Source organism: Aulostomus chinensis, chromosome 6 (genome assembly GCF_037954235.1).
Source record: "Aulostomus chinensis isolate RoL2024-O1b breed Wild chromosome 6, RoL_Achi_v1.0, whole genome shotgun sequence".
In the NCBI taxonomy this organism is placed as follows: Eukaryota; Metazoa; Chordata; class Actinopteri; order Syngnathiformes; family Aulostomidae; genus Aulostomus; species Aulostomus chinensis.
In genome coordinates, this window is record NC_141325.1 from 3,417,501 (window position 1) to 3,443,112 (window position 25,612).

Genomic DNA, 25,612 nt, shown 5'->3' on the forward strand with positions numbered 1-25,612 from the left:
AGTGTGCCAACTGGTGTGCGTTTGTGTGTCTTTGCTTTACGTTTGAGCTGAGATGAATGTAAAGGTGGCGTGCTGCTACATTTGTTGGTCGGTGAAACGTTATGCGACACTGAAATGTTGAAATGACTAAAAAAGATTCTACTACTTAGTTCTGCTCCTCTCGCACAAGATTAGTTTGTTTTGCTCTCATTTTTATGTAGGAGTGCAGTGACAATCTGTATTCAGCAGAGGGAAGATCCTTGTTAGGGCTCTCCTTTCACAGCGTTTAAAGGGACACATAGGATCTACTGAATAGAGAAAAACGGTATAAAACACACTCCTCAGTCTGCTCTGTGTGTGTGTGTGTGTGTGTGTGTGTGTGTGTGTGTGTGTGTTTACGTGGTGTGAGTGCAGGCCAAAGAGGCAAATGATGCCAAGAGCCTGACTCTGTGTGACTGAATCACTGCCATTATTATGCTAGAGGCTGAGTTTGAGCCTCATGATGTCAATCAGTGGAGTAAATATTTGACATTCAGACATTCAAAGATGGCTGACACTGAACCAGGACCATGTGATGTGTAGACGTGCTGCTTCAGTGTGAGTTGACTTCAGTGTTTATCGGTGGATTATCTGGAGACATCCTGACGGTCTGGCCATTTTCGGAGTCCTCCGCCTCTGCGTGCCGGGTCCTGAATCAATCCGCTATGTGCTCATCTGAAATTGACAGCGTAATACGGTCAGAGAGTCAACAAGGACAGAGAACCCGCTGGAAGCGATTACATGCTCATACAGCATTTGTCCAGAAATCCATTCTCCAGCCGTCCCGCAGATCCTCGGCCCGCCCGCCCGCCCGCCGCTCTCAGCAGGAGCAGAAACGACATCTGCTTTCTCCTCTCATCTACGAGGCCATCAGTGTGTCTCTGCACTCTGCTCTCATCTCTGTCCTCCGCGGCTCTGCTTTCTCAGCTGAAGCCACCCAGGCATGCAGCGGGAGAGTGGGTCGTACAGTTCCTATTATGGAGGTGGGGATGGAATGTGCTTCATTTTGCGTTATGTTTAAACTCAAGGATGGCCCTCGCTAGTCCACACCGCTGTGGCTACCACCAGCTATGCATGGCCAGGAAGTGGTTAGGTGTGCGTGTGTGTGTGTGTGTGTGTGTGTTTGTGTGTGTGTGATGACACACCCATCCACCCACGCTCTCTCCCATCTCACAGGAGTGTATATGGCAAGAGTTTGGCATTCTTGTTGAGTCGAAGCTTTTACAATGTCGGGCTGCGGTTTGGTTGGTTTTGGTGCTTCTCCACCCTGTCGATCCACTCACTCACCAGGACGCTCCCAACGGCTCTGGTGAAACTTGGATCCCATGGGTGTTGCCACTGCTCAGCATATATTCCCACTCTAAAAACAATGTGTCTCACCATAAGTGGAGCAACTCCTAGTTGGAAATTATAGTGATATGATGCTGTGTTTTCTTTCTGCACTGTCAGACATTCGGGGAAGTGTGGCCTTATTTTTCTGTTCCGATTTCTTCAAAGCTCTGGAGTGGCCGAAGAGAGACGAAACGTAGCCGTGGAGAAACAAAACATTTATTTCTGAGGCCGTGAGATTTTGTGAATATGGAGGAAGTTAAAAAAAAGAGAGAGAGAGAAAGAGATGAATTTGATTCTCACCAGAAAAGAGAAAAACTATAAGATGATTCATGGTGAGCACCAGAAAGTTTATCTCCTCTGGTGAGCACCTGAGAGTTTGTTGTTTCTTGTAAGCACGAGAGCATTTCTTTCTCCAGGAGATTGAACTTGGACACTAAACTTGATTGAATCACTTTTTTTTGGAAAAAGTTACCTTGTGGCATTGAATGCCACTAATCCTGTGGCGCTAGCATATTGATGTTTCTTCTGTGTTCCCTGGTTGTGGTGTGTTTCTCCTCTGTATGGCCACTCCAGGGCCCTGCAGATGTCTCAGGGTGTGAGGAGTGTATTTGCCTGAGGAACCAGATGCCACTGAGTCTTATTTGTCCCGGTCTGAGATGTCGTCCGCCGCTATGTTTTCTCCAGATGCGCGGTGCATGTATGGTTTATAGTCCCCGAGCCTGCACTGTAAGCAGCCTTATGTTCCGCAGCCTCTCACTATGGCTTCTGCTTGTGTTTAATGTGGCTTGGCAAGAACTGTGATGAACTAAGCTTGTTTATGTACGCATATGTTTGCCTCCCCACAGCGGGAGAAGGGTCATATAGATGTTGCCAGGGCAACAGAGCAAAAAAGAACCCTCAGACCATGAACCCATTGAGAAAAGAGTTGCTTTCAAGGAATGCCAGAACTTCCCCTGAATCTCTCAAGGCAGCTCTGTGTACCCAGAGAACAATGGGCCGTCGCTGCACCGTAGCCCAACACCAAACCCTGTTCTAGGGCATGAAATGGCAGGCGCAGCGGCTGCGAGGCCTGGGGGTCCTGAGGAGTGGGTGCTCTCCACCACACCACTTGAACAACCGCAGTGCCCAGTCCTTTAACTGGCCTGCTCTCTGAGAGTTATGATACAGGATTTTTAGCTCAATCTGCCAAATTAGTGTAAAACTGCCCGTTAGTGGTTAAATCTGTCTAAATTATAAAGTGTATGTGTGCACCCTCAAGGCTTTCTGGCATGTCGAACACAGCAGGGACACCAGACAGATGCTTGGAATAAGTCTGAGATCCGTCTTCTCACACAAAGCTCAGCCATCGGAGCTGAATGCTTGGAGGCCTTCTTGGTATGCTGTGGGACATTTATACTAGCAAATGTTTAACTTTTTTTATCACACTAAGCTTTGTGAAGCCCTGTCCCCACTCTGCCTCTGATTGCTAGCACAAATGGAAAATTGTTTAATCTCAGTTTGTGCTTCAAGCTGTGAGTAAAAATCAGCCAACGTCCTGCTATTGTTCCCGTGGTAATGACTGCAATGTTTGCCTATTAAGTTTGGTGAAAGAGAGAACAATGCTTTATTGTTGAAGTCGGCTGTATAGTTGAGATTCATATGCATTTCACTGTCCAACCTCCATACCTACATTCTTTATCTTTCTATCCAACCAGGCAAGCTCATCATGTAGTTTATCATCTTAATGTAATAGAGCGTATATTGTTTGTATGCAGCGACATTTCATGCATCAAAGATAATTTCTTTCATTTGTTCCCTCCCGTGGCGATCTGAACCACTGCTGGCAAGTCTTTCTACAGTCTAGATTTCCTAACTTGTTGTGTTCCCCAAGCCATATGTTGCCTTAAACCTGGCCAGAGGTTTAAATTTGGAGGTAAACATGTGTAAAAGTCATCACTACGAGCAGAAATCTCAGGCATCCCGCTGCTCTGAAGACTGCGCTTCCAACTTCTTCTTTTCTGTTTTTTTTTCCTGCTTTCCCGATGCCCTGTTGTCAGCTCGCAGCATGCGTGTCTTCATACAGTCGTGGGCTTCAGGCGCACCACGGCCACAAAGAACAGGGGTGCTGCCCCTCAGTGGGCTTCCGGCAGCTGGCCAATCAGAGCGCAGGCCTGATGGGAGGGGTGGTCCTCATGAGACAGGAGCTAAAATGGCTTGATACAGACAGAGGATGAACTGAGGGGCTGCGTGAAGCACCAGGATAAGAGAAAGATGTTTTGTTTTCTGTGAATCATGCAAAGTTCCTCTAAAGGAGTAAATGTAGAGCTGGAGATTAAAATGATGAGATAACAGTTCCTTTTAAGGTGCTGCATGCAGTTTTTGACCTCTAAAAGTCTGGTTCAACCTTTTTGAAGTCTCTGTTCTCACTGAAGAATAATCAAAACATTGCAGAAATCAGAAAATATTGAAAAAAAATAAACATCTATTCGGACCTACTGTTCTTTTCTTGTTATTAAGCAAAGTGAGTCGCGACCACAATGATGTAAAACCTACACAATGTCAGTACTTGTACTCGAAGCTCTCTCGTGAAAATTCGGTGATAATGCGGCTGCAAATGTCAAAAAAACAATCCAACCCGTAAACAGAGGTTGTGAAAATGTAATGTCAGCACGTGTCAATAGTTTTTATCAATAATGGTCCCGGTTATACACGCTTGTATTCTTTATATTGCTTCCATGTGTTTTTTAATCTTGTAAAACAGCTTCTCACTGCTTTTCCAGCTGGTGAACATGATCTCACTGTGACTAGCAATGTTGTCGGAGCAAAAGAATACCCAGATACGGCCCTGAGATCAAGCCTTGATCTGTAGAATATTTCTTGATTTATAAACTGAGCGTGTTTTTCAATGTAGAGCCTCAATCCACAGACTGACGCTGAGCTGTAGGTGGGACATATCTACTGCAGCGTGGAGCAGAACGTGTATCGTGTTTCCCTCAGACATGAAATAACTGTAGAATCCACAAGTGATCCGTTTCCACGTCTCCTGAGTGCAGCCTGTCTGTGTGAGGCCTGTATATTTTTAGTTTCTGGAGTGTTTTGGCCTTCCACCGCAGTTAGTGGCGCTACAGTTGGTGTCGGGGTGCATTTTAACAGCTGAGGGTCTGCTGCTGATGCTGCCCGTGACCCCATCCCCCCCCCCACCCCACCCAGGACCTACAGACATTAGCGGCTCGCAGGGAATGGACTGAAAACAACAGATTCACACACTTACAGATAAACGCAGGAAGTGACTCACACATACTGTCAGTATCCAGTTTTCACACATGTCAGTGTCTCCATGCACGCCTACACATTTACACCCCCCCCCCAGCAGCAAATGTTACAAACAGAACTGCGCCCTTTATTCACGTTAGTCATTCACTGTATGTGCAATTTGTCAGGCTCTGCACACACACACACACACACACACACACACACACACACACACACACACACACACACACACAGAAACACTTCCAGTCAGTGACTAAGCAGCAGCAGCAGCAGAGCCAGTGTGTCCTTGCGCAAGCTTCACTGCATGTTCCCAGACACAGGCAGCTTTGTTCACCAGTGTGTGCCGTCTCGAGCGAGGCAGCAACTTTGTGGTTAATGGACAGACGGCGAAATAGACGAAGGTGACATAATCATCAGCTATACACCCTCCCCCAGGTGGGAAACTTCCTCCATGCATCATCAAACCTGTCTCCTTCAGTTAACACCTGGCTTAGTGAGGTGGATAATGCTCGTGAATAACCCAGAACTGTTCTTGTCATCCTTGTTTTACTGCGTGATAAACCGGAAGGGGGGCTGCAGACGATATGAGCTGCTGTGAATTGTAAGTACAGTCGTAATGAACACGTGTGTCATTAAAGAAACTGCAGGTAAATGATCTTGTGTCTTTCACATCCTTCCACAATCTCCCTCCCTCCCTCCCTCCCCTCTGCTCCCCAGGAGAGCTCTATAATGTGGGCCACTCTGCTTCTTTGAGCCTCCGGTCCCCTGATGTTGCAAGAAAAATGTTCTTTTTTTGTGTCACGTACTGTCGCGCTAACCCACTTTCCTGCTCCACATTTCACTAAAAGAAAGTCCTCCTTTGTCTTTACCTCCAGACACAAGATGACTGTTTGTTTTATGTCTCTTTATCTTTTCATTTCTTCTCTCTATACACATCCCAGAAGAGACCTTTACTTTAACCTAGCAGGCCCAGAGCTCAGAGGCTGTAAAACAAAGCTGCACTGCCTCATGCCAAAGGTATCTTCTTCCCGTGAACATAAGACCCCCGCTGAATACTGCTCAGTTAAACATTGACAAAAAGGCACACACACACACACACACACACACACACACACACACACACACACACACACACACACACACACACACACACACACACACATAGTAATGTCAGGTTTCGTTTACAGTCTAGGACACTAGCTGTCTACTTCCCTTTGAAATCGCGGGGGCTCAGAAATATGAGAGTCTTTGTCCCTCGATGTGGAGAAATGCGGCTCTCGTCAAAGGCCGTCAGACTCTGCCACCTCCAGTGAGCGGGTCATGTTCGCTGGCGTTCGTCTGCCGTCAGGATTGCACAAAAACTACATGTGGAAGATTTTTCACCAAACATGGTGGACGAGTGTGGTATAGTCCAAGGAAGAATGGGTCAGTTTAGTCAGAGCGCCACCTGGTGGGAACAGGAAATGTCATTGACCCTCTGAAACCTTGGTGATGGGTTCCTGAGAAGACGGCGGGGAGGTTGATTAGCATATTTTGATGTGTTGCATTAGAAAAAGAAGCCTTGGTATGGATAAACTCTATCACAGCTGGTCTATCACTCGTGACAGATCGGCTGTTTCTGCTGTCGTTTGTCTTCACGGATTTGTCTTCATCTCCAGACGCCAGCTGCATGTCCATACTAGCTGGCGCCAAAGACCCACTACAATTCTACAATTCTACAATTTCATTTAGCAGACGCTTTTGTCCAAAGCGACGTCCAACACAAGCAAGAATTCAGACTTGAGGAAAAACCCATAGTAAGCGCAAAAAGTGCTTCAGTTGTGATTTGGTCACAGGTACTGCCATCTAGTGGCAGAAGAGCCACTACAGTCTCTCCAACCGGATGTCTTTCCTCAAGACGGACAGCTCTTCTTCTACTGTTTGTTTCAACCCCGTCCATGTGCATCGTTGCCTTTACCGCCATCTTCGGGTCTACACGGAATGTGAATTTCCCTTTACGCAACATATCCTGAGTGTTGGTTGTCTGGGTTACAGCAGCGAGGCGGTTTCACCAGGAGCAGGTCAGATCTCTGCCAAACACACACGTTTGATGAGAGTCCCGGACTGAAGACTGAATTTAAGTCAAAGTTACAGGGAGTGACATAACATCATTTGGCTGAAATCGATCTGTTATACAGCAACACACTTTTTAGTATGAGTGTGTGTTCTCTAGTGCCACCTAGTGGATGCAGCTTTGGTCCGTTTTCCTTTCCTTCCTGAACTATCCAATGGAAAGGCTTCATCCCCCCGGGGCAGATATGTATGGCTTTTATTTCATCCCATGTGGAGATAAACACCAAACCGGTGGATGGTGAAGTGTAAGCCTGGATTGACAGCAAGAGAAAAAGGAAGTCACCTTCATCGCATGCAAATCCATCACAAACCTGCTCTAAGTTTAGTCTGTAACCAGGGACAAGTCGTTAACCTTCCAGCCCACGCCGCCATTAGGACCATCAGCCCTCTCTGCTGTTGCCGCACCTTTATTTTCTGCTCTCTATTCTTTCATTTTTGCTCTGAACAAAGAGGCTTTTATACTTTGCTCCTCCTATACATCAAATGACCACCTGACTGAATTGTCAAATAGATGGGAGTCAGGGCCTCTCTTTCATCCACAGGAATGTGTGTGTGTGTGTGTGTGTGTGTGTGTGTGTGTGAGAGAGTGGGGTGGTAGGTGTGTTGTTCGTGCCTGTCCCTGCAGTGGTTGGTAGAACTGTTTTCATTTGGAGTAATCTGACTGTTACAAAGGATGAGGTCACGTGAAGTCACCTGCATGGCGCAGGTAGAGCCGAGGATCTGACTAATGACTAACAACGGTGTTTGGCGCGGACGCACGTAACCGTTGAACTGATGTGTGTTCTGTTCTCGCACTGCAAAAAAGAAAAAACAACACCAGATCAGGGGGCTGCAGCCGTTCACCGAACACCAGCGAGTCTCTCTCTACGGTGGAGCGCGGCCGGGAGCTCATTGGATGTTCTTGTTGAGAGGAGAGGGCGAGGGGGCAAACCGCCAATGATGCTGCTCTCTGTTTAGATGATGCTGAGCAGGTGTTTGACTTTATGAGAGCAGATGGGTCTATTATGCATGTTTGCATTCCCTGCATGCCGCCGAGTGTACTCGTCCCTGCCAGCGTGCTCGTGTTTTAATATGATGTTTACTGGGCCCGGTGGCACACACTGTGCTGTCTGATCTTGTTGGATTGTTGGATTGTTCCTGCTGTCTCAGCGTTTGTTACCTTTGCTAATGAGATTATGTTTTGGGTGTTTGTTAGCAGGAGTACACATAAACTACCCGACCAGTTTCCTGACACTCGGAGGAGGGGCGGGTCGCACCTGGATCGCAGGGCAGATCCAGGAGTTGTCTTGACTTCCTTAAACACTGCAAGAGACAGACTTACAAATCTCTTTTTTTCTTCTGTTTCACCCCAATCGTACATCATCAAATTCACCCTAAGGCTGTCTTTGTTGTTGCTCCTCTAGGAGGCGCTATTGAATCCTCATGTTTCCTCCCTGGATTTCCACCCTCCAACTATTGTGTTTGTACTGGAGGTGGAGCGGCTCCCAGAATCCATGTTTAGGTTGGTCTCACGTTTGTATGGTTTTGCATGGTTTTCAGTTTGGTCTGTTTTTTTTCTTGTAACACTCCAAAAACACCATAAATCACGTAGCATATTGATATTAAGCCTAATAATCCTACATTTGCAGTATTCTAAACATCTGTTATTCTCAAGGACGTCAGGTAGTCTAGGGATGGGCGTTTCCAGTAGAAATGATATTCGATATTCACTCGGAACTTTTCAACGAGTTCTCAAGGGCAGAGCTAATGAGCCTCCATGTGTGCAGCGAATACGCACAGTCTAACACAACCTTCCCTGTGCAGCCAAAAGATTGGGCTTCCTGTGTATCACTGGGTTGTGAAGGGTGTGTTTTTTCATGGTTTCGGTGTCACATCCCTTGTCTGTACGGACGCAGAACTGAACCAGAGGTGACGGGAGGAACCAAACTAGCAACCTCCCCCCATGTGGCAGGCAACACAACAGACGGCAGCACTCGGACGCCTGAGACATGGCAGCTTGGCGGGAATTGTTTCAAGGATGTGATAGGAGGGAAATATCCTGGCAAATTCCTCATGGAAATGGATCCAGGTGCAGGGTGCAAAACCGAACCTTAAACAAACTGTGCAACACACAATTTTAGTTCCAGTTTGCACATGTGAGCTGCAGTGTTTCCCTCCCATAACACCATGAAAGTGCAGGGAAGAATACAGGCACCACCACTGGCGGGAAAGCACACTGCAGCGACTGTACATCGGATTTATTCATTTCTTTAATTCACCTCAGCTCACCGTGATCATCTCAGCCTTTCGTTTATTAGCTGGAGATATTTTTCTTCTCCTTCAATGTACTCAACTGAAACTACCTTCATTCAAACCATCTGACTGAATTGCTGGACTTGCATCTCCATCCTTCATCGTCTCCAGACGTATGCAACGGTTACGGATAGGAGAATCGTGAGCTTGTAGCCTTGGCGGAGGTCAACACTTCGAGTGCTGGTATTGTTATGAGTTTTCCGTGGTTGCATACCTGAAGAAGAAGAAGAAGAAGAAAAGGAAGCCAGCCTGCCTACCATACTTGGATGAATTAAACCTTTAGGTAAATCGTCAAGGCTCCAAATGTGGGTCAGACTGGTCCAGAAACTTAGTTAGTGAGTAATCAGAAGTAATCTAGAAACTCTTCTGCTATGCTGCCAAAACTTAGAGTGGAATATTACAGCACCTTTAAGACTCATCTCACTGATTTGTTTTTCATTATTCACAGACATCGTGCTCTTTTTTTAGGGTTTGTTTTATTGCTTTCTGAGTGCATTTTGCTGTTTTTCTCGCATTCTCCCCTTTTGTTCTCTTCTCCCGTGAATCACTTTGGTTTGTCCTTTGCATGAAAACGTGCTATATAAATAAATTTGCCTTCCCTACAAAGATGTACGACTCCGTCCTGTTTTAGCCGAGTTTGTTTCCCTGCTCCAGCGCCGGTGCTGAAGCGCTCCTTTGTGTATGTCTGACATGCAAACCCACACTGTTGAAATGTTAGAACAGTGTTTAAGACACTTCACCATACATGTAATTTGCTCTCAGAACTTTCTGAGGTGTATCGGTGAATGTTTGGTCCAAACTTCGCCAGGGGAATCCCCCAGGATGATGTCATTTCAAGAAACACAAATGTCTCCTTGTGAAAGGGAGAATTAACGCAGAGGTTCCCACCATGCCCGGCTCCTGGTCGCCTCATTAAACATTCTCCTGCTCGTCTTCCAGCAGACACTCCGTCACCTTTAGAGTCGTTGTCCTTGTCGGTTTGAGATATGGTCCCTGCGTCTTTCCTACGGATGTTTGGATTCCTCGATTACCTTTGCAGATGTTTAGATGTCTGGAATCTGTTTTACCCAGGCAGACTTTTACTGCACCGGCTCCAGCTTTTATTATAGACTAGAAGATGTGAGTCAGTGACAAACAAGCGGGTGTGTTTGTTCCACATCTGACTGTTTATATGTGGAACAATGAGTTTTGTTTTGTCTCTGTCTCTCACTGAGCGCTCGTGTCTGTGGAGCTCTGCGTGTTCGCTGCAGACAATGTGAACTTTGTCCGTCTCATCTCGCTGGATTTATTCATTTATGAATGTGTCATAAACGGCGGCTCGTCAGTAAAAAGTTCCTTCTGCTGCTGGATTTTGATGTGGACGTCAGGGTTAGTGACACATTTTTAAACGCTCCCGCTGGTTATCCATCAAAAGCCACCCTATAGACCAACTTTTGTCTTTAATTTAGGGGAGATAACAAATGTTCGACTTAATCTGAATGATGGGATTGAACCCAAACACTAATGGGAGTTTTGTTGTTGTTTGTGAATTGCAGTGGGTCCTCCTGATCCATTTTGCCACCTTAGCTATTTTAGGATATCAGGGTGCCGTTGAATTTCACAGGTTGTTGCAGCAAATGTTGGGTTTGTTCCACAGATTTTGTACAAAACGAGAAATGATAAAAATTGTCAAAAGTGTGATGAATACCAAAATGATAACCTCAAGACCTCGAGGAACAGCAGAGGGAAATGAATGCTGGGATTTAGTGGCATTTTATTTGCAGCCCACAGCCGCGAGATGCTGGTACAGTTTCAGAATACGTCTTGAACTCCTTCAGAAAGTGCTTGAATCTGACTCAAGAAAATGTGGAGAGGATTTGGTGGAATGCTTGGCAACTAACCTGAACTGAGGGTTCATGTTCCTGCGGTTGTGCTGCTGCGGCTCTGCAGAGGGCGCCATTGCTCCACGGCCCCGTTCCACCAGCAGCTCCGCCACACCTTCCTCCCCTCATTATTCAACCTGCCTTTCAGCATTTGACATTCACTTTATATTAATGACACGGCCATTCATTAGGGGAGCGGACTCTTTTATAAATAAACGAACTGTCTTTGTTTATTCATTTTCTCAAAGGCACATATATCAGCTCAGGTGAGCGCTTGGCCCTGAAGGTAGAAATCAATGGAGATGAATCACCTGACGACTCCGTTTCTCTCTCACTGAGCCGGCTGCTTCCTGAGAGCGATGAGGAGGGCTGATGCAGGGTCTCGAGTGACTGCTGGAGGTAGCCTTCCTGAAAATCAGCACTGACTCTGGGAAGCAGCCAGACCGATCTGCTTCCTCCTGACATGATGCTGCACCGTCTCTACAGACGTATGCTTTTTTACCCTCCCAGTAATAGGATACAACAGATAAGAGCATGGCAGCGAGGATCTTCTCCACAGTAGCACCACCGGGCCAGTATCTCCTTCACTCTTGCTGCACCGAATATGATGGAAATACCACCAAGGAGACTTGGATACCCCACAATGTTAACTGAGTCGTTTTTTTCTGGACCCATGAATGGGGGTGGAGGGATTAGAAGGTTGAAAACAGTCAGTGTCCATGGATTAGAGTTTATCAGTCGGTTTCTTGAGTTAGGAACACTGATACCTCTCAAATGCATCTTTGGTGGTCAGAGTGACTCTATGGCCCCCTCCAGAGTTGGAACTGGAGAAGTGCAGGCTGAAAACAGGATGAGAGCAACCGTCCAAGACTCTCCTCACTCCTCACCTCTGTGTGGAGAGTTGAGATGAGAGCTTCAGTGGTTTTGACAGTTGTGTTGGCCCTCGATACGAGAGTTTAGGGGGCCGTACCAGGCAGGAAGAAAAAAAAAACAAAACCTCAGCAAGTTCCTGGGAGGTGGAGCTGGATTTCCAGTGAGCATCTCTTGAAAAGACACTCAGCATTTCCTGAAAAGCTCAGTTGGTGATCCGGAAATGTGACGGGGTTGTTAAACCTCTTCAGCTCGTTGTTTCCAGATCCTGTTCTGTGCGACTCATCATCTCTCTTGTCTTTGCTCCATCTGTCCTCAGCTTCCACACGGATGTGTGACGCATCTTCACACAGTAGAGGAACTAGTTTTGATTGCATCATAATCACCACACACACACACACACACACACACACTCACACACACCTCCATGAGATCACTCTGAATCTGCCGACTGAGACTGATCCTCCTAATAACAAGGTCGATGCTCCTCTCACCCAGATTTACAGTGTCAGAATTACGAGTGTGTAGCTGTCAGCATGGGGGGTGGGGTGAGGGGTGGTGGTGGTGGTGGTGGTGGTGGTGGGGGGGGGGGTTCTGACCTCCAGGGGGATTTCTCCATGATACATCTGGTTTCACAGCTCATCACACGCTGCTGTCATCACGGCGTGCAGATGTGACCCGGTGGCTGGCGGAACACCGGCGTGTAATTCTATTCAGATCTGCTGAACTTCAGTTAAAAGATGTTGGAACTTTTCCTCGTGTTTTTTTTTCTTTTTGTCTTCTACACTGAAACGAGACCTCTCCCGCAACCTGAACCCCTTTTGTTCTTTTTCTCTCTTTAAAAAAAAAAAAAAGACACTGAGGAACAAGCTGTGAACGCTTGGATCTGAAGAGGTTTCTAGAGAAACCTCAGCAGGGCCGTCATCAGACAGACGGGCATCAAGCGCTTTGCTTCAGCTTGGTTTTAGTCAGTTTATGCCTGTGTGTGTGTGTGTGTGTGTGTGTGTGTGTGTGTGTGTGTGTGTGTGTGTGTGTGTGTGTGTGTGTGTGTGTGTGTGTGTGTGTTACTGTCTGTGAATGCATGTCTCATTTAGGGAGTGGGTGTCACAGTGTGGGTGGGGTTGGGTTTTAGATGGCAGTCGGGCTCCTTGTTGTGGTCTGGGGCCCGGCTGGGTCGGGACCCTCCGGTGTTTCCCTGCCCCGTTCGGCTGCAGCTCTCAGACTCTTTTAATCTCACACACCAACTTGTGAAGATAAATGCTGGCATTTCTATCTGAGGCAATTAGATCTGGTTGATTTGAGGCTGGAAATGTCAGCTTAATGATAAACATCAGGCTGTTTACTTGCCTCTCCGTCATCGCTCGACTGTCTGAGCCGGTGACATCACCGTGTGTAAATTTCTGTCTGCAACAATCATGTTTAATTCACTAGTTAATTTCTGGGATCTAAGAATGTACCAACGTCCCCGGAGGACAGTTTGAGGAGGATGGAAGTTTGATCACTGGCGTTTTTAAATGGAAAACACTGACTTCTGTCTTCTAGCAGCTGATTTAAAGTCTTTTGGTCTCAGTTTAAATGCAGTGGTGGAGAAATCCTGTATTCATCAGTTTATCATGTTGCTAAACAAAAATCAGAGTGCAGATTAACTGAAAATTAAATTCGGATGATGCAATTAGACTGATGTATATTTTGTGTTCTCCTGTAAAGTGATTTATGTGCACTTTATGTCCAAGACGCGAGTAAATCGCTCGCACAAAACGGCTAAATGAATTTCTCTCTGACAAAGTCCTATCCCATCCTGTCCTGGTGGGAGGAGTCATTTTAGAGGGAGACGCATTTATTCACTCGAGAAAATGGACAAACAAGCAGCGACCATTGCAGAAATGAACCTCAGGGTCAGCTCAGTTACATTCGCTGAAAATCTGGCTAAATCATCGGCTAACAACCTGAACTGACTTTGCTTTTCTTGCCATATCGAGCTTCCCTGTCGTGTACCAGATCTTTATTATTGACTTCATGGCTCAATACGTCTGCAGTCTCGTTACAAACTGTTCCTTCCTGGCTCTGTTCAGAGCACAAAACAGGTTTTTATTTCTCCATCCTTTAAAGGAACAAGCCAGCGTTTTGTGAAATGAGCTTAATGTCCATCCTTCCTAGAGCCAGACGAGGAGAGAGGAACCCTTCTCTCTTCTGTGCTGCATTAGGAAGATGACACCCACAGGCTGACAGCTAGTTAGCTTAGCACAGTGACTGGAAGTGAATGGGCAGGTTAGCGCACCTCAGTTTTACCTGCTCAGCTTCCAAAACCTGCGGTTTGTCCTCTGTGTGTCGACTTGAAATCGATTCCAGAATGAATGAACCCTCCTCGTCCTCTCTTACAGATCCAGAATGAATCCTAGCAACAAATAAAAGTGTTTTTCTTTTGTTTGCTGAAGTTTTGCTTCAAATCACTGCACCCAGTCAGGAAAGTAGTCCCAGCTATGCAGAAAATCACAGGGCCTCACAATTTGAAATAGCTAGTTTGAAACACAATAGCAACTGTCATTCATTGTGCTAAGCTAACTAGCAGTCAGCTGTGGCTCTCAGCTCTGTTATGCAGCGCACAGGAGAGAGATGGAAAACATAAGAAATCCAAATGAATGTCTCTCCTCCTTTGGCTGCTTCATCTCACTTGTGTGGAGCGTCTCTTTAGCTCTCTGGCTGACATGTGACCCTCACCTCCGACTCCAGCGTGTTTCCTCCAACTGATTAGGTGTACGAACAGGAAGTTTTCCATATTCCTCCACACATCCGCTCTGAAACAAGAAACACTCCAGTTATATTGTCTGGAATGCACTGTGTGTGTGTGTGTGTGTGTGTGCGTGTGTGTGTGTGTGTGTGTGTGTGTGTGTGTGTGTGTGTGTGGCAGGCGGGAGGCTGACTCTATAATCTTTTCACGTAAAAAGTAATTCTGTCTCTGTTTACTAATCCCTCCCTCTCTTGATAAGACCTCCGACTAGATGTTGGATTAACTGATTGTGTATGAATTGGTTTCTACGTCCCCTCGTAACCCTGCTAAAATCAGATTAACCCTGTAGTCCGGAGCTGCCGGCCCCATCGTCATAGTAACATCTCCACTAACCACAGATACCTGAGTCTTCCTCGTCCCCGGTGGCTCCAGGCCAAGAGGCAGCGCTGCTGTTGGAGTTAGTCACCTGTCTACCACACAGCTCTGTCATTACCTTAATAACCCTCCTGTCTGTTTTTGTTCTTCCAGCTTGTTTTTGTCAAAAGGTGTCAGTCTGAATTGGTTTGTAAGCTGTTTTGCTGGTTTATTAGAGAGATAACGCTGTTTCTACAACCTCTCGTTTAATCTTTCCCATCTGTGAAAAAAGAGAGAGACAGAAAACTTTGGAGCCCCTCTGTAGGAGTCCCACCCGTAGCACCATTCAGGGTAGTGCTCAAGGTGTTTGAGGTCTCGCTAAGTGAATATTTGTGCAGCTCTGCAGCACAGCAGATCGCCTTTCACAGGGGATTTACACTGAATCCACATGCTGCAGGTTTAGAACCCAGTACCTGCACTCATACTATGGTGCCAGAATGTTTTCGTGAGCATCCATAACCCTCCCTCTGTGCGTTCACCTCAACCATTTCCACCTCAGGAAAAATAAATCTCCCCCTCCGCCGTGTGTGTGCGTGTGTGTGTTGGTGTGTTTGACAGATTAGCCGGGTGATTTAAACTCTTAGGGTGGAGGCTTTTCTTGGGGAAATGACCCAGCTTGCTGCCGGTGCCCCTGGCTCCTCTCCGCAGAGGTGAAAAGGCTTTTACAGCTCCTTTGTTTTCACTGTTTTCACTGTGTGAAAGAGTTTAGAGGACGTGTGTTACAGTGTGATGGAGCACCATATGGGTGTGAGTGTGTGTGTGTGTGTGTGGGGGGGGGGGGGGGGAGTAGGAGGGTGGTCACACTAAAGAAATCCCACTTTCTCCCCTCCAACTTCAAATCTTTTTCCTCACGATGAGCTCCTGGAATCAGCCGGTAACCCACCGAGAGTCCCCGGTCCACTCCAGCGCTTCGGTGTTCATGAACGAGAGAGGAAAATGCGTTTAAATTACTGATGGTTACCGAGAAGCCGGGTTCCTGCTGCGTGCTCGTGCTCGGTCCCACCTGCATCACGAGAAAACATGAACACACACACACACACACACACACACACACACACACACACACACACACACACACACATACATATCGGTATCAGGTCCAGGGGAAATTCACCGGCGAAGCGTCGGTGTGCTGTTGTGAAACGTGACAGCTGCGATAAATCAGTTCCCCCTGAGGACAGAAGGGAGTCACATGATGGTGCTGAGTTTGGAATGTTTTGGACACCTCGTCCTGGTGTGAGTTATAATCTCTGCAAATAGTTCACCCCTTTATATCAGTTCATGACGCAAGATTCCACTCATTAAAAGATGTAAAACAACCAAACTGATGGAAGAAGTTGCATCGCTCCCCCTGTATTCCGATATCTTGTGGCCTCGAGATTTTATTTATTTTTAAAAGTAGAATCACGCGTGTTTTTAAGGCTCCGTCACGTTGGATATTTTTCACAAGTTCCACAACTGAAATGCTTGTTGGGTGTTTTCAGGAGCTGATGTTTTTGGTGGATACGGAGAGACCTAAATGAATATTTAAAAGGATACACGATTAAAGATTGAAACAACCCGTGATTCCGGTTTTATGCGGCATCAAATATGCATTTGATTTGTCTAAATGGTCGTGACCCTGCGACCAATCTTTCCTGAGTGTCTGAGTGTCAGGTATCCTCCTCCTTGCTCCTGTCAGAACAGGGAATATCTTGGAAATGTTAGTGAAAAGTAGCTTATAGCAACATATTGGAATCAGGTGGCACAAGTTTACACACTTTACATGTTAGCTCTGTGTAAAAAATGTGAGCGTGATCCAGGCTGAATCCCCAGGGTGAAGTCAGATGTGTGCTCCCCGGTGGAAGATAGCATCTCTGGGTGTTTTCAGTCCCTCTGCCAGCCGTCACGCCCGATCCTCGCATTTCTCCACTTATTAGAAAGAGCAGAGCCCCCCCGCCCCGCCGTGCCGCTGTGGCGGTGTGCTGTTCCTTATCTATTTGTTTAAAAGGGCGTGGAGGCTTCAAGTGCAACGTCTCTCCCTCTCTCCTCTGTGCGCCGTTAGCACTGGAGGGGTTAAAGGAGCGCACACTGGACTACTTGTGTCGATCACTCCCGCGGAGGCGATGCCCTTTTGTGGAGAGGTCTCTTGTCACACAGAGGACAGACGGCGTTCACAATCGGATCGCGGGACACAAAGAGAAGAAGTGCATGTTAAAAGGGTCCATTCTTCCCCCCCCACCCCACCCCACACCCCCCGCCGCCGCCGCCGCTGGGTGTTGACTGTTGGTGTTTAAGAAGATCTTTGTTGCCCGGAGAAAAGTAGAGAGGAAGAACACGCACCGTGGACGAGTCGGGGGGATTTTTCTGGACAGTGCAGCCCATGCTGTCATCCACACCACCTCTGTCCGCTTTCCCGGAGCGATCGGTGTGATTTTGGATGAGGAGCGAAACTTTTACGCGTTGTATTACGCACTGACAGAACACCACCGGCATGAACTTTAACTCCGCGGTACCTGCGAGGCAGCGGCGGCTTCATCTCTAGTTAACTACAAGCACAAGTGGATATTTCTCTCAAGGATGCCCGTTGATAAATTCGCAATCATGGAGGAAAAACTGTGGATACTGGAGGACCTGAATATGATGTATATCCGTCAGATTGCTCTCAGTTTACAGGTAAAAGTTGGATTCCTGTGGTTCATGGCTTCTCTCTAATCTTTCCTACCTTTTTCATGCTGTTATTAGTTGTTTAACGATTTACCGGGAATCACACTTCACATTTTCCTCACTTTTTAAGCGTCCAGCCTGAAGCAGACTCACTAATAATCTATTTTCAGAGCTCCCTCCTGAGTACAGTGCATCTCTGTGAGCGCGCTGAGCCTGCAGCTGCGCCTCGGCGCTCTTGAGTTTACAGAGAGGTTGTTGAAGAAATCCCTGCATGGGACAGACCAGTCCAGCTGACACTGGTGGGCTCTCTCCCCCTCGCTGATGCTGGCGAAGCTCTCTTATAGACAGCAAACAGAAAACAACACTGCATGCCATCCATCTCTCCCTCCCTGCGTCTCCTCTCTCAACTGGGGTTCACACACAGTCCACAGCTGCACATGTGGGCCTCATAAGTCCCAGTGGGAGGGTTGGTCCACACGTGTCCGTGTGTGTGTGTGTGTGTGTGTGTGTGTAGGAGAGTATTGTGTTCTGGGTGAGACAGAGAGGAGTTATTCGACACAATGTGACAACCGTATGAATGCAGAACTCCACCATCTCTCCTCCTTAAACATTTCTGTGTCCATCTAATTAACAGAGTGACAGAAACACGAGACACTTTGTCATTGGACGTTGCAGGAATTTCAAAAATCAGAATGTGGACTGATAATCTGTAAAGTTGTTGACTGGCTTTGCTGCAGATGTTTGAATATTTGGGATGAGGAGATTTGACTTGGTATGTCTCCTTATCTCGTTTCCTCTCGGGGATGCGGAGATTTTAAGCTCAAAACTTTCAACAAACTAAATTTGCACTCTTGCTCAACTGCAGAGTCAAACTGATTTTCTGAAACTTTGATGGCACAAGGAGTGGAGAGCCAAGGGATAAGAAAGACACTGGAGGAAGGTTTTCTTGAGATCTTGCCTGTTGAGAATCTTGTGACGAAAGGTTGAATTTCGGGCTGCACAGTGGATCAGAATTGATCACAATATGACCTGCAGCAATCTTCATTACACAGGAAGGTGCAGTATTTGTAAAAGCTGAATTTTGTGGTCAAAATACCATCTAAAATTGAATGTGGTGGTTCTGCAGAGACGTCCCATCGACCAGAAAATATTTCACTTTGATTAAAGTCCCCAGAAAATCACTGCAGTAACATTTGACTCGTTCTTCAGATTACTTCTTTCTTCCATCCAACTGTTGAAAAGCAGCAAACCCTGGTACTCATTTGTCTGGAACCAGCAAATATTCAACATTTTGTTTTGAAAAAGACTGAAACGATCAACCGATTCGCAAAACAGTTGATGATCCGTCTTCTTTTTTTCTGTCGATCGACTTATCGATCAATCGATGCAGCTCTGGGTGAACGAGCTCAAGGCTTCGCCACGTTACTGATGGATTGAGAGTCAAACATTCTAACCCACCGCAAGAATTGTCTTTCTTCTTTAAAAAAAAAAGAAGATATTTCAACTGTAACCTTGACTTCTCAAAGTTCCCTCAACATGCTAGAATACTAAAAACGTCTGCACTCAAGTCTTCGTCCTCATTTGTCCCCTCTGCTTGTCCATAAAACTCCGCAACAAACCAGCCACCACAACGAGCTGGTCAGCCACTGAACGTGTGAGTTCCTGACACAGAGGAGTGTTTAACTGAGCGCTGACCTGCTCCTTTGACTCAGCCCTCAGTCTCAGGCGTTTTATCGGCACGTACGAAACTGCACGTCGAGCGTTCCGCTGTCTCGGTTCGGCCGTTTCTCTCAGTGCAAGTGCAGGAATGTGTAATAAGCAGACTCTGAGCCTTTGTTTGGCCCTGTGGGAAAACGTCTGGTCGCTTCTGTCTCTGCAGTCCAGAGGTCAGTTACAGACGCACAGCTGCATCAGTCTTCTGAGGCAGTTGAAGTCATCTTGAACTCACCCCCCACCCCCCCACCCCCACCCATGTCATGTCCCCTCTGCCTGGGTGGGTTTATGAGACAGGGATTCTTTGTGTGCTGGTCGGCCCACAGCCTAACAGTCGAACTGTAATTTCAGCTCTCGCTGAGTGTTTTTCTGCTGCGGGGTCTTTCCTAAACCTCCCGTTGAAGTACAGTTATTACTGTGTTATCCCCCCCCCCCCCCCCCGTTTTCCCCCTGCGGCAACATCTACCTGTAAGCCACTCCCACCCCATTCACACACATGTATGAAAACCTTCATACATGCATAGTTGGGCAACTTCTGCAGTCAGGATTTATCCGTCCTTCAGTCTGTGACTTGTGAGGAAGCTGATGGCTGAGGGCGATGATGCAGCGCTCCTCAGGCATGTTGAGCTGCTGTGCCAGGAGGAAAGAGGGCAGCTATCGTGTTATTTTCATGCTCTGTAGGAAGTAACATTGGTGCTCTTCAGGTTTTAACAGGTCTGTTGCAGTGGGAATGGCTGCATTCTTGGCTTCCCCGCTCTCTCTCCCTCTTCTCCCTCCACCCTGCGTTACTTCACTTTATTCACTTGTGTACAAGTTGGAAGCCTTTGGCCCACACAACACAGGATTCCCCTACAAAGGCAGATGGCTGATGGGAAACAGGAAATGGTCTCGTGTAATTACTGTTTCCCACCAGGACCAGCAACATGATGTCATTGAACCCACTGCCATTCATAGACTTATACACACCATTTCCTGTCTGATTAGCTTTACTTTTAATGCACCCCCTGTTTTCTTCCTCTGCCTCACTAAGCCTGTCCCCTTCACTATGAGGTCCGTAGATGGACTCTTTCTCCTGGTCTAATTTTAGCCCGTTAACTGGCCCTGAATGTACATCATAGCGGAGTTAAATGAGAACATTGTGTTTCTGTATTTCTTCTCTTTTTTTATATATGTACAAGGGGGGGCTTTGTCTGGATGTGTTGCTCCAAAGTCAGCCATTGTTTGTCACTTCTATGTTGACCTCTGTGGGTCAGAGCCACCCTGCAGGGGTGCAGACCGGGACCAGCATGGACTGGGACGTGAACACAATCCTGCAGTTTGACCCAGACTATTTTTTTTTCCTTTGACTTCCTCAGTGTGTATATTTAGATATGAGATTAGCAAGCAACTGCGCAACACATGGAAGTTTAATAAACGCAGAACGATGGGTTGACGATTCGGAATAGAAGGCGGGAGATTGTATTTTGACATCATGGCTATGTTTGAAAAAGAAAGAAGCCACAGATATGAGTGATGCACAGGTCCTCATGTCTTCTCTCCATCGTTTGCGGATGTTTGGAGCTTCTTATCTACTTGAAAACGTTTCAGTGACGTAAAACAGCAAATAAGACACTCAAATATCAACAGGTTATTCTGAGTAATGTAGAAATTAAACACAAGTCAGAGCCTGCGTACTCACAAGGACCTGTCAGTACGGTTCGTATGGTGATACGAGGGTCAGGATATGATACTATCACGATATATTGTGATACAGTGTGATACGATGATTGATATTTATTATAAAAGCAAAATATTTAGTCAAACTTTGTTCTCATGAGCTGGTACCCTCCAAAAAAGCTTATTATTTGATAATTATGGAGCACCAGATTCAGCGCTGGACACCAGCAGAAATCACCGGCCGGATCGCTGGATACTGATACTGTCAATGTGAGGTTCTGGGGTTCTGCATGGGTTCCGTTAGCACCGAAGTTGATTACAAGCACCACAGACACAACTGTGACGCCATCAGAAGGTGGCAGCATCTGCGAGACCCAGCGCCACCTGCACAGACCTGGCTGGGACTCACGCAAACGTGGCGTATTAAAAACAGCCTAAATCCAGTTTAGGGAAAGCAGTTCCGTGCTTCATGTTCAGGTTTTTTCAATCAGAGCTTTGAACTTTCCCAGCGGGACCACATCAGTGAAGCGCCATTAAGGTTATTTCAGGACTCAGAATTGAAGAAAGCTGTTTGGTTCTAAGCAGATCTTGTGTACATCATAGCAGCTGTTCGTGATATTACACAGATAAAGAGGAGTTTGGACAGTATAGCCTCATAAATTAATACTGATGCTCCTGTCTCCTCAGGCCTAATGAGGAGCAGGAGATCCGACTCTGATGAACACAGGAAAATAAGTAAGCGTCCTGTGATATCCGGAGACTCTGCCTGGTCGAAAACTCCGGAACCATTTCCCATTGGACTGGAGGTTCCGCAGCATCCAAGTTCCAGTTGTAAGATCGATAAGTTCCAATTCTGTCCTCGTGTGGACCGGCTGGTCTCTTGCTTCTATGCGTAGTCTAGTTGGTGGCTGTTCTTCCTCCCATCAGATTCTACCCTCAGTCATTCTGTGAGGTTGTTTTCCACCAGAAGTTCTGCAAGCTACATTTGTGCTCCCTCTTGAATTGTTACAAACCCTCCACCGGTTTCATTGGTGCCTGTTTTCCCACTGGCACCAACAGACTAATCAAGCTACGGTAACTTCCTCTGTTCAGCAGCAGCGCAGTGAATTTATCACTGCACAACCTGGCTGACCTTTACCTCATTCTGCAATCTGGAGGGCTGCTGGTTCACTGGACTCGTCTGAAGAAGCCGCTTAGCATTCAGACGGTTGCGGGTCATTGTATTGTAATTCCACTGGTCAATCTGAACTTCTGGACCGAGTCAGTTCTGTCTCATCTGACAAAAACTGAAGGAAGCTCGTAGAGATTTCTGATTCTGTTCGTGACTGCTGATGTATCAGGACACACAACTGGCAAAAGGCCATTTTATGAACTCATTTAAAACACAAAATTATAAGTGCGGACAATAATTTGCAACTTTGTTAGAAAGTTACCTTTTGACTGCTCAAGAGCATCACCGAAACGATCATTTTACATCTTTTAAAACTATGTCAGATGTCTATGTACAGTCCTCTAAAGTAAGCATGCTAAGCAGCTAGCCTCAGTCTGTCCTGCCTCGAAATACCACTGCATGCATCAAATCGTACGTGGAAGTCTTTGCAGTTTAACTGTAGCAAACAAACCTGATGTGCTCATCTTTTTTTTTTATTGATAATTCTGAATCAACCTTTATTACAACTAACAACCAACACCTTCCACATGGCGTAGACGTATGGTTTTGTTGTGGCGGTTTTCTTACAGTTTTGGTCTTGCTAAAAACTGAGCTACGCTAGCTGGAGCATGTAACACAAACTGATGCCAAACATGAGTAATGAGTTTGGTCAGATTTAGCAGATTGGTGCCCTGCTGTTAGTCTGCTTCATTCAGTTCCTATGTTTGGACCCCTTCGGGATATGCTGCCCCCTGTTGGTTTGGAATATAGCTTGTGATTGTGGGCCGTTGCTTACAAATGGCACCTTTTAATGCTCAGGCAGATGAATGACAATATGAATTTGAATATTTCTTGTCTGCTACTGAAGACCTTTTCTGGAATGACTGTGACTCTTTGACTAACATTTTCTAGCGGTGGTAGCTGAACCTCTGACCTGCCTGACTATGAGCTTACACGGGGGTCAGGTGGGAGTTTCTGCTGGACTCGTGTTTGACCTCTCACACGCTCCCAGACACTAAATATAGCTGTGGCCGTGCCTCGGATAACTTCGAAGGTTCTTGACGGCACAGACCTTGAATATCTGTTGGCTGTTGCTTCCCTTCCTTTGGTCTCAGCTCCCCGGTCAGGCTGTCCTGACGGTTCGGTTGAAAACGCACCACAGCCAGCCTCTGGTTCCTTATCAATAACAAATCATATCTTTTTACTTCTTAATTCTTATGCATGAATTTTAGGGGGGGGGGGGGTGTGACAACTTTGACATTTCCTTCATTAATTTCTCAGCCCTTGTAGATTTCCAGACTTTCTGAATGTCCAAAGGTCAAAAGCTACACAGCTAGCAGTTAATCTCTGTCTGCAGGAGCACAGTACGCCAGAATCTCAGCCAGCACTCGAACCAGACCGATGAATCTCTACCCTGGTGATGCATTCATGGCAAAGGTTAATTCTGTGGATACTGAAACAGTCAGATGATGCGTGTGGGGTTTGACTGCGGTCTTCCCGGCCGGCTCACCTGGTGGAGCCTGGAGCTGGAGTTCATTATGGCTCCTCAGCTGTGGCCAGAGGCGTCATGGGTCCGTGGCGTTCATCTGTCCACTCCTCATGAACCTGATTTACACCTCCAGGGAGGTTCTTTGTAGCCGCCTCTAATAAATGTCCACTCTGACTGGGGAATGATAATTACTGGTCAAAGGTCAAGGTTGCTGTAACCTCTGAAAATGTGCTGTTGGGCACACTTGGTATTCGTAAAGGGCAAAGGTCACTTTGTGACATAGTAACTTTCCACAAAAGCCCTTCCTGACCATTATTTAACGTTATTTTATTATAATATCATTGGTTGCTCTAACATTTGAGGCCTGATGCAAAATTCATTTGTTGTTTACTGATATTTAGGGAACATTGGAGCTAAAAGTCATTTTATATGAAGGTCTTTTCGTTTTTGTATCACGTTTCTTTCTGAAGGTGACATTTCCTTCTTATTTTGCAGGACCCCCTCAGCTTTTGGGAGATTATTTCCCAAAATACCACGGGTTTTTCTCGGCTTATCATGAGGTGGTAATCGTCTGTAGTGTGTTCTTATTTTTTTGTTGTCAGTTCTTTATTTTATTGTCTTTTCCAGTTATTGAATTTAATTGATTGTGTCAGCAACAATGTATCCTACCAAAACGATTCAGTCAGCAGCTGAAGTGTCTGAGAGTGTGTGTGTGTGTGGGCATTTGTAGAGGTGAGTGTGTGTGTGTGTGTGTGTGTGTACACAGTGTTAGTTCAGCTGCGCGCTTGTTTAGGTAGCCTAAGTTACACCAGACCTGCTTGCCTCAGTGGAAGCCGTGCTAAAGCTAACAGCATTTGCTCACGCTTGTGATACAGGATACACAGTCTCGGCTGAGCCAAAACACATTCCTGCACAACGGAGCACTTCAGCGCACACAGCTCCCTGCTGAGCCTCTGTGTGTGTGTGTGTGTGTGTGCGTGTGTGCATGCTTGTGAGTAAATACTTGCAAAGACTACTAAACCAATACTGTAAGGGTTTTGATTTAATAAGGAACACAAGCATCATAATCCTGGATTTGTGAGGACCCTGCTGCATTTCTATAAGGGGCAGGTCCTCCTACAGGAATGTAGCCACTGGAGACGATACTGCCTAAATGTATGGAAATAATCTTTATTTATGGATGTGTGTGTGTGTGTGTGTGTGTCTTTGGCATCACGGATACTAGCTACAGTAGGTTCCAGTTCTTCCACTGCTCCTTGCCAAAAGCAAGCATGGAGTGTGTGAGGCCTGTGGAGAAAGGGTGCTTTGTATCCCATCACACACACCCATCGCTCCCTAACAAGCCCTCCTCTCCTTGTTGGAACCACAAAATCTCCTCTAACTGAGGTCTACTGACTCCTCGCCACACCTCCGTACCCCACAGCTAACCCCATGAGTTGTATCCCCCCCTGGGTATCGCCTGTAGCGGTTAGGAGGAGACTCTCGGGTCTCAATAGGTGCTCTGTGAGAAGCCGAGGCCTGAGCCGTTTCCTTTGAAAAACAGTTGGCATGAGCCAGGAGAAAATACCAAGCTTAACCGACAGGTGTTGTTATTGGAACACCAACCTGACTCCTGCACCTTTCCAGTTAGCGTCTTTGTGTTACTTGCTTCCGTCTGAGGGCTATGTCTGCCTGAAAATATTTGATAAATTCCTTTCTGTCTCGCTGCCTCTATCTTTACTCTGAGTCCTTATTTCCACTCGCTCTTTTATCTCCAGCGTCACCTTCCGTTAATCCTCCCTCTCCTCTCGTCCTACTTTCACCTGCAAACATGCAAAAGCGATCTTTGTTGCTTTTGCAACTCTAAAGAAAACTGGAGCCATTCAAGCTGTTTGGTTTCCAGACATCCAGATCAGCACAGATTGGATTTTGAGGCTGCGTTTCAGGGATGGAGTCAACAAGCTCCACTTTAACTGTTTTCAAGTGAAGATATTACAAACGTTCCTTTTGTAAAAGGAGTAATTAAAAAGATCTGAGTGTCTTCTGGAGATGCAGCTGGCAGGGAGAGCTGTTTAATCAGTTGATCGTCTTTGACAGCG

General features: G+C 46.4%; 1 protein-coding gene across 4 annotated transcripts in view; it reads left to right on the plus strand.

Moving 5' to 3' along the window:
- The window catches only part of rtkna (rhotekin a), a 66,904-nt gene that overhangs the window by 3,568 nt on the left and 37,724 nt on the right, over positions 1-25,612 (plus strand). Inside the window, exon 1 of one of the 4 annotated variants that reach the window (XM_086205891.1) lies at positions 553-576. The exons of 2 other annotated variants lie outside the window; for them this stretch is intronic. Coding sequence is in view for 1 of the 2 variants with exons in the window: in XM_086205888.1 (XP_086062014.1) it covers positions 17,440-17,535 (96 nt within the window). In the remaining variant the exon portion in view is untranslated. Of the gene's footprint in view, positions 1-552; positions 577-16,975; positions 17,536-25,612 lie in introns of those variants that run through there. One more of the 4 variants, XM_086205888.1, reaches the window with a different exon arrangement.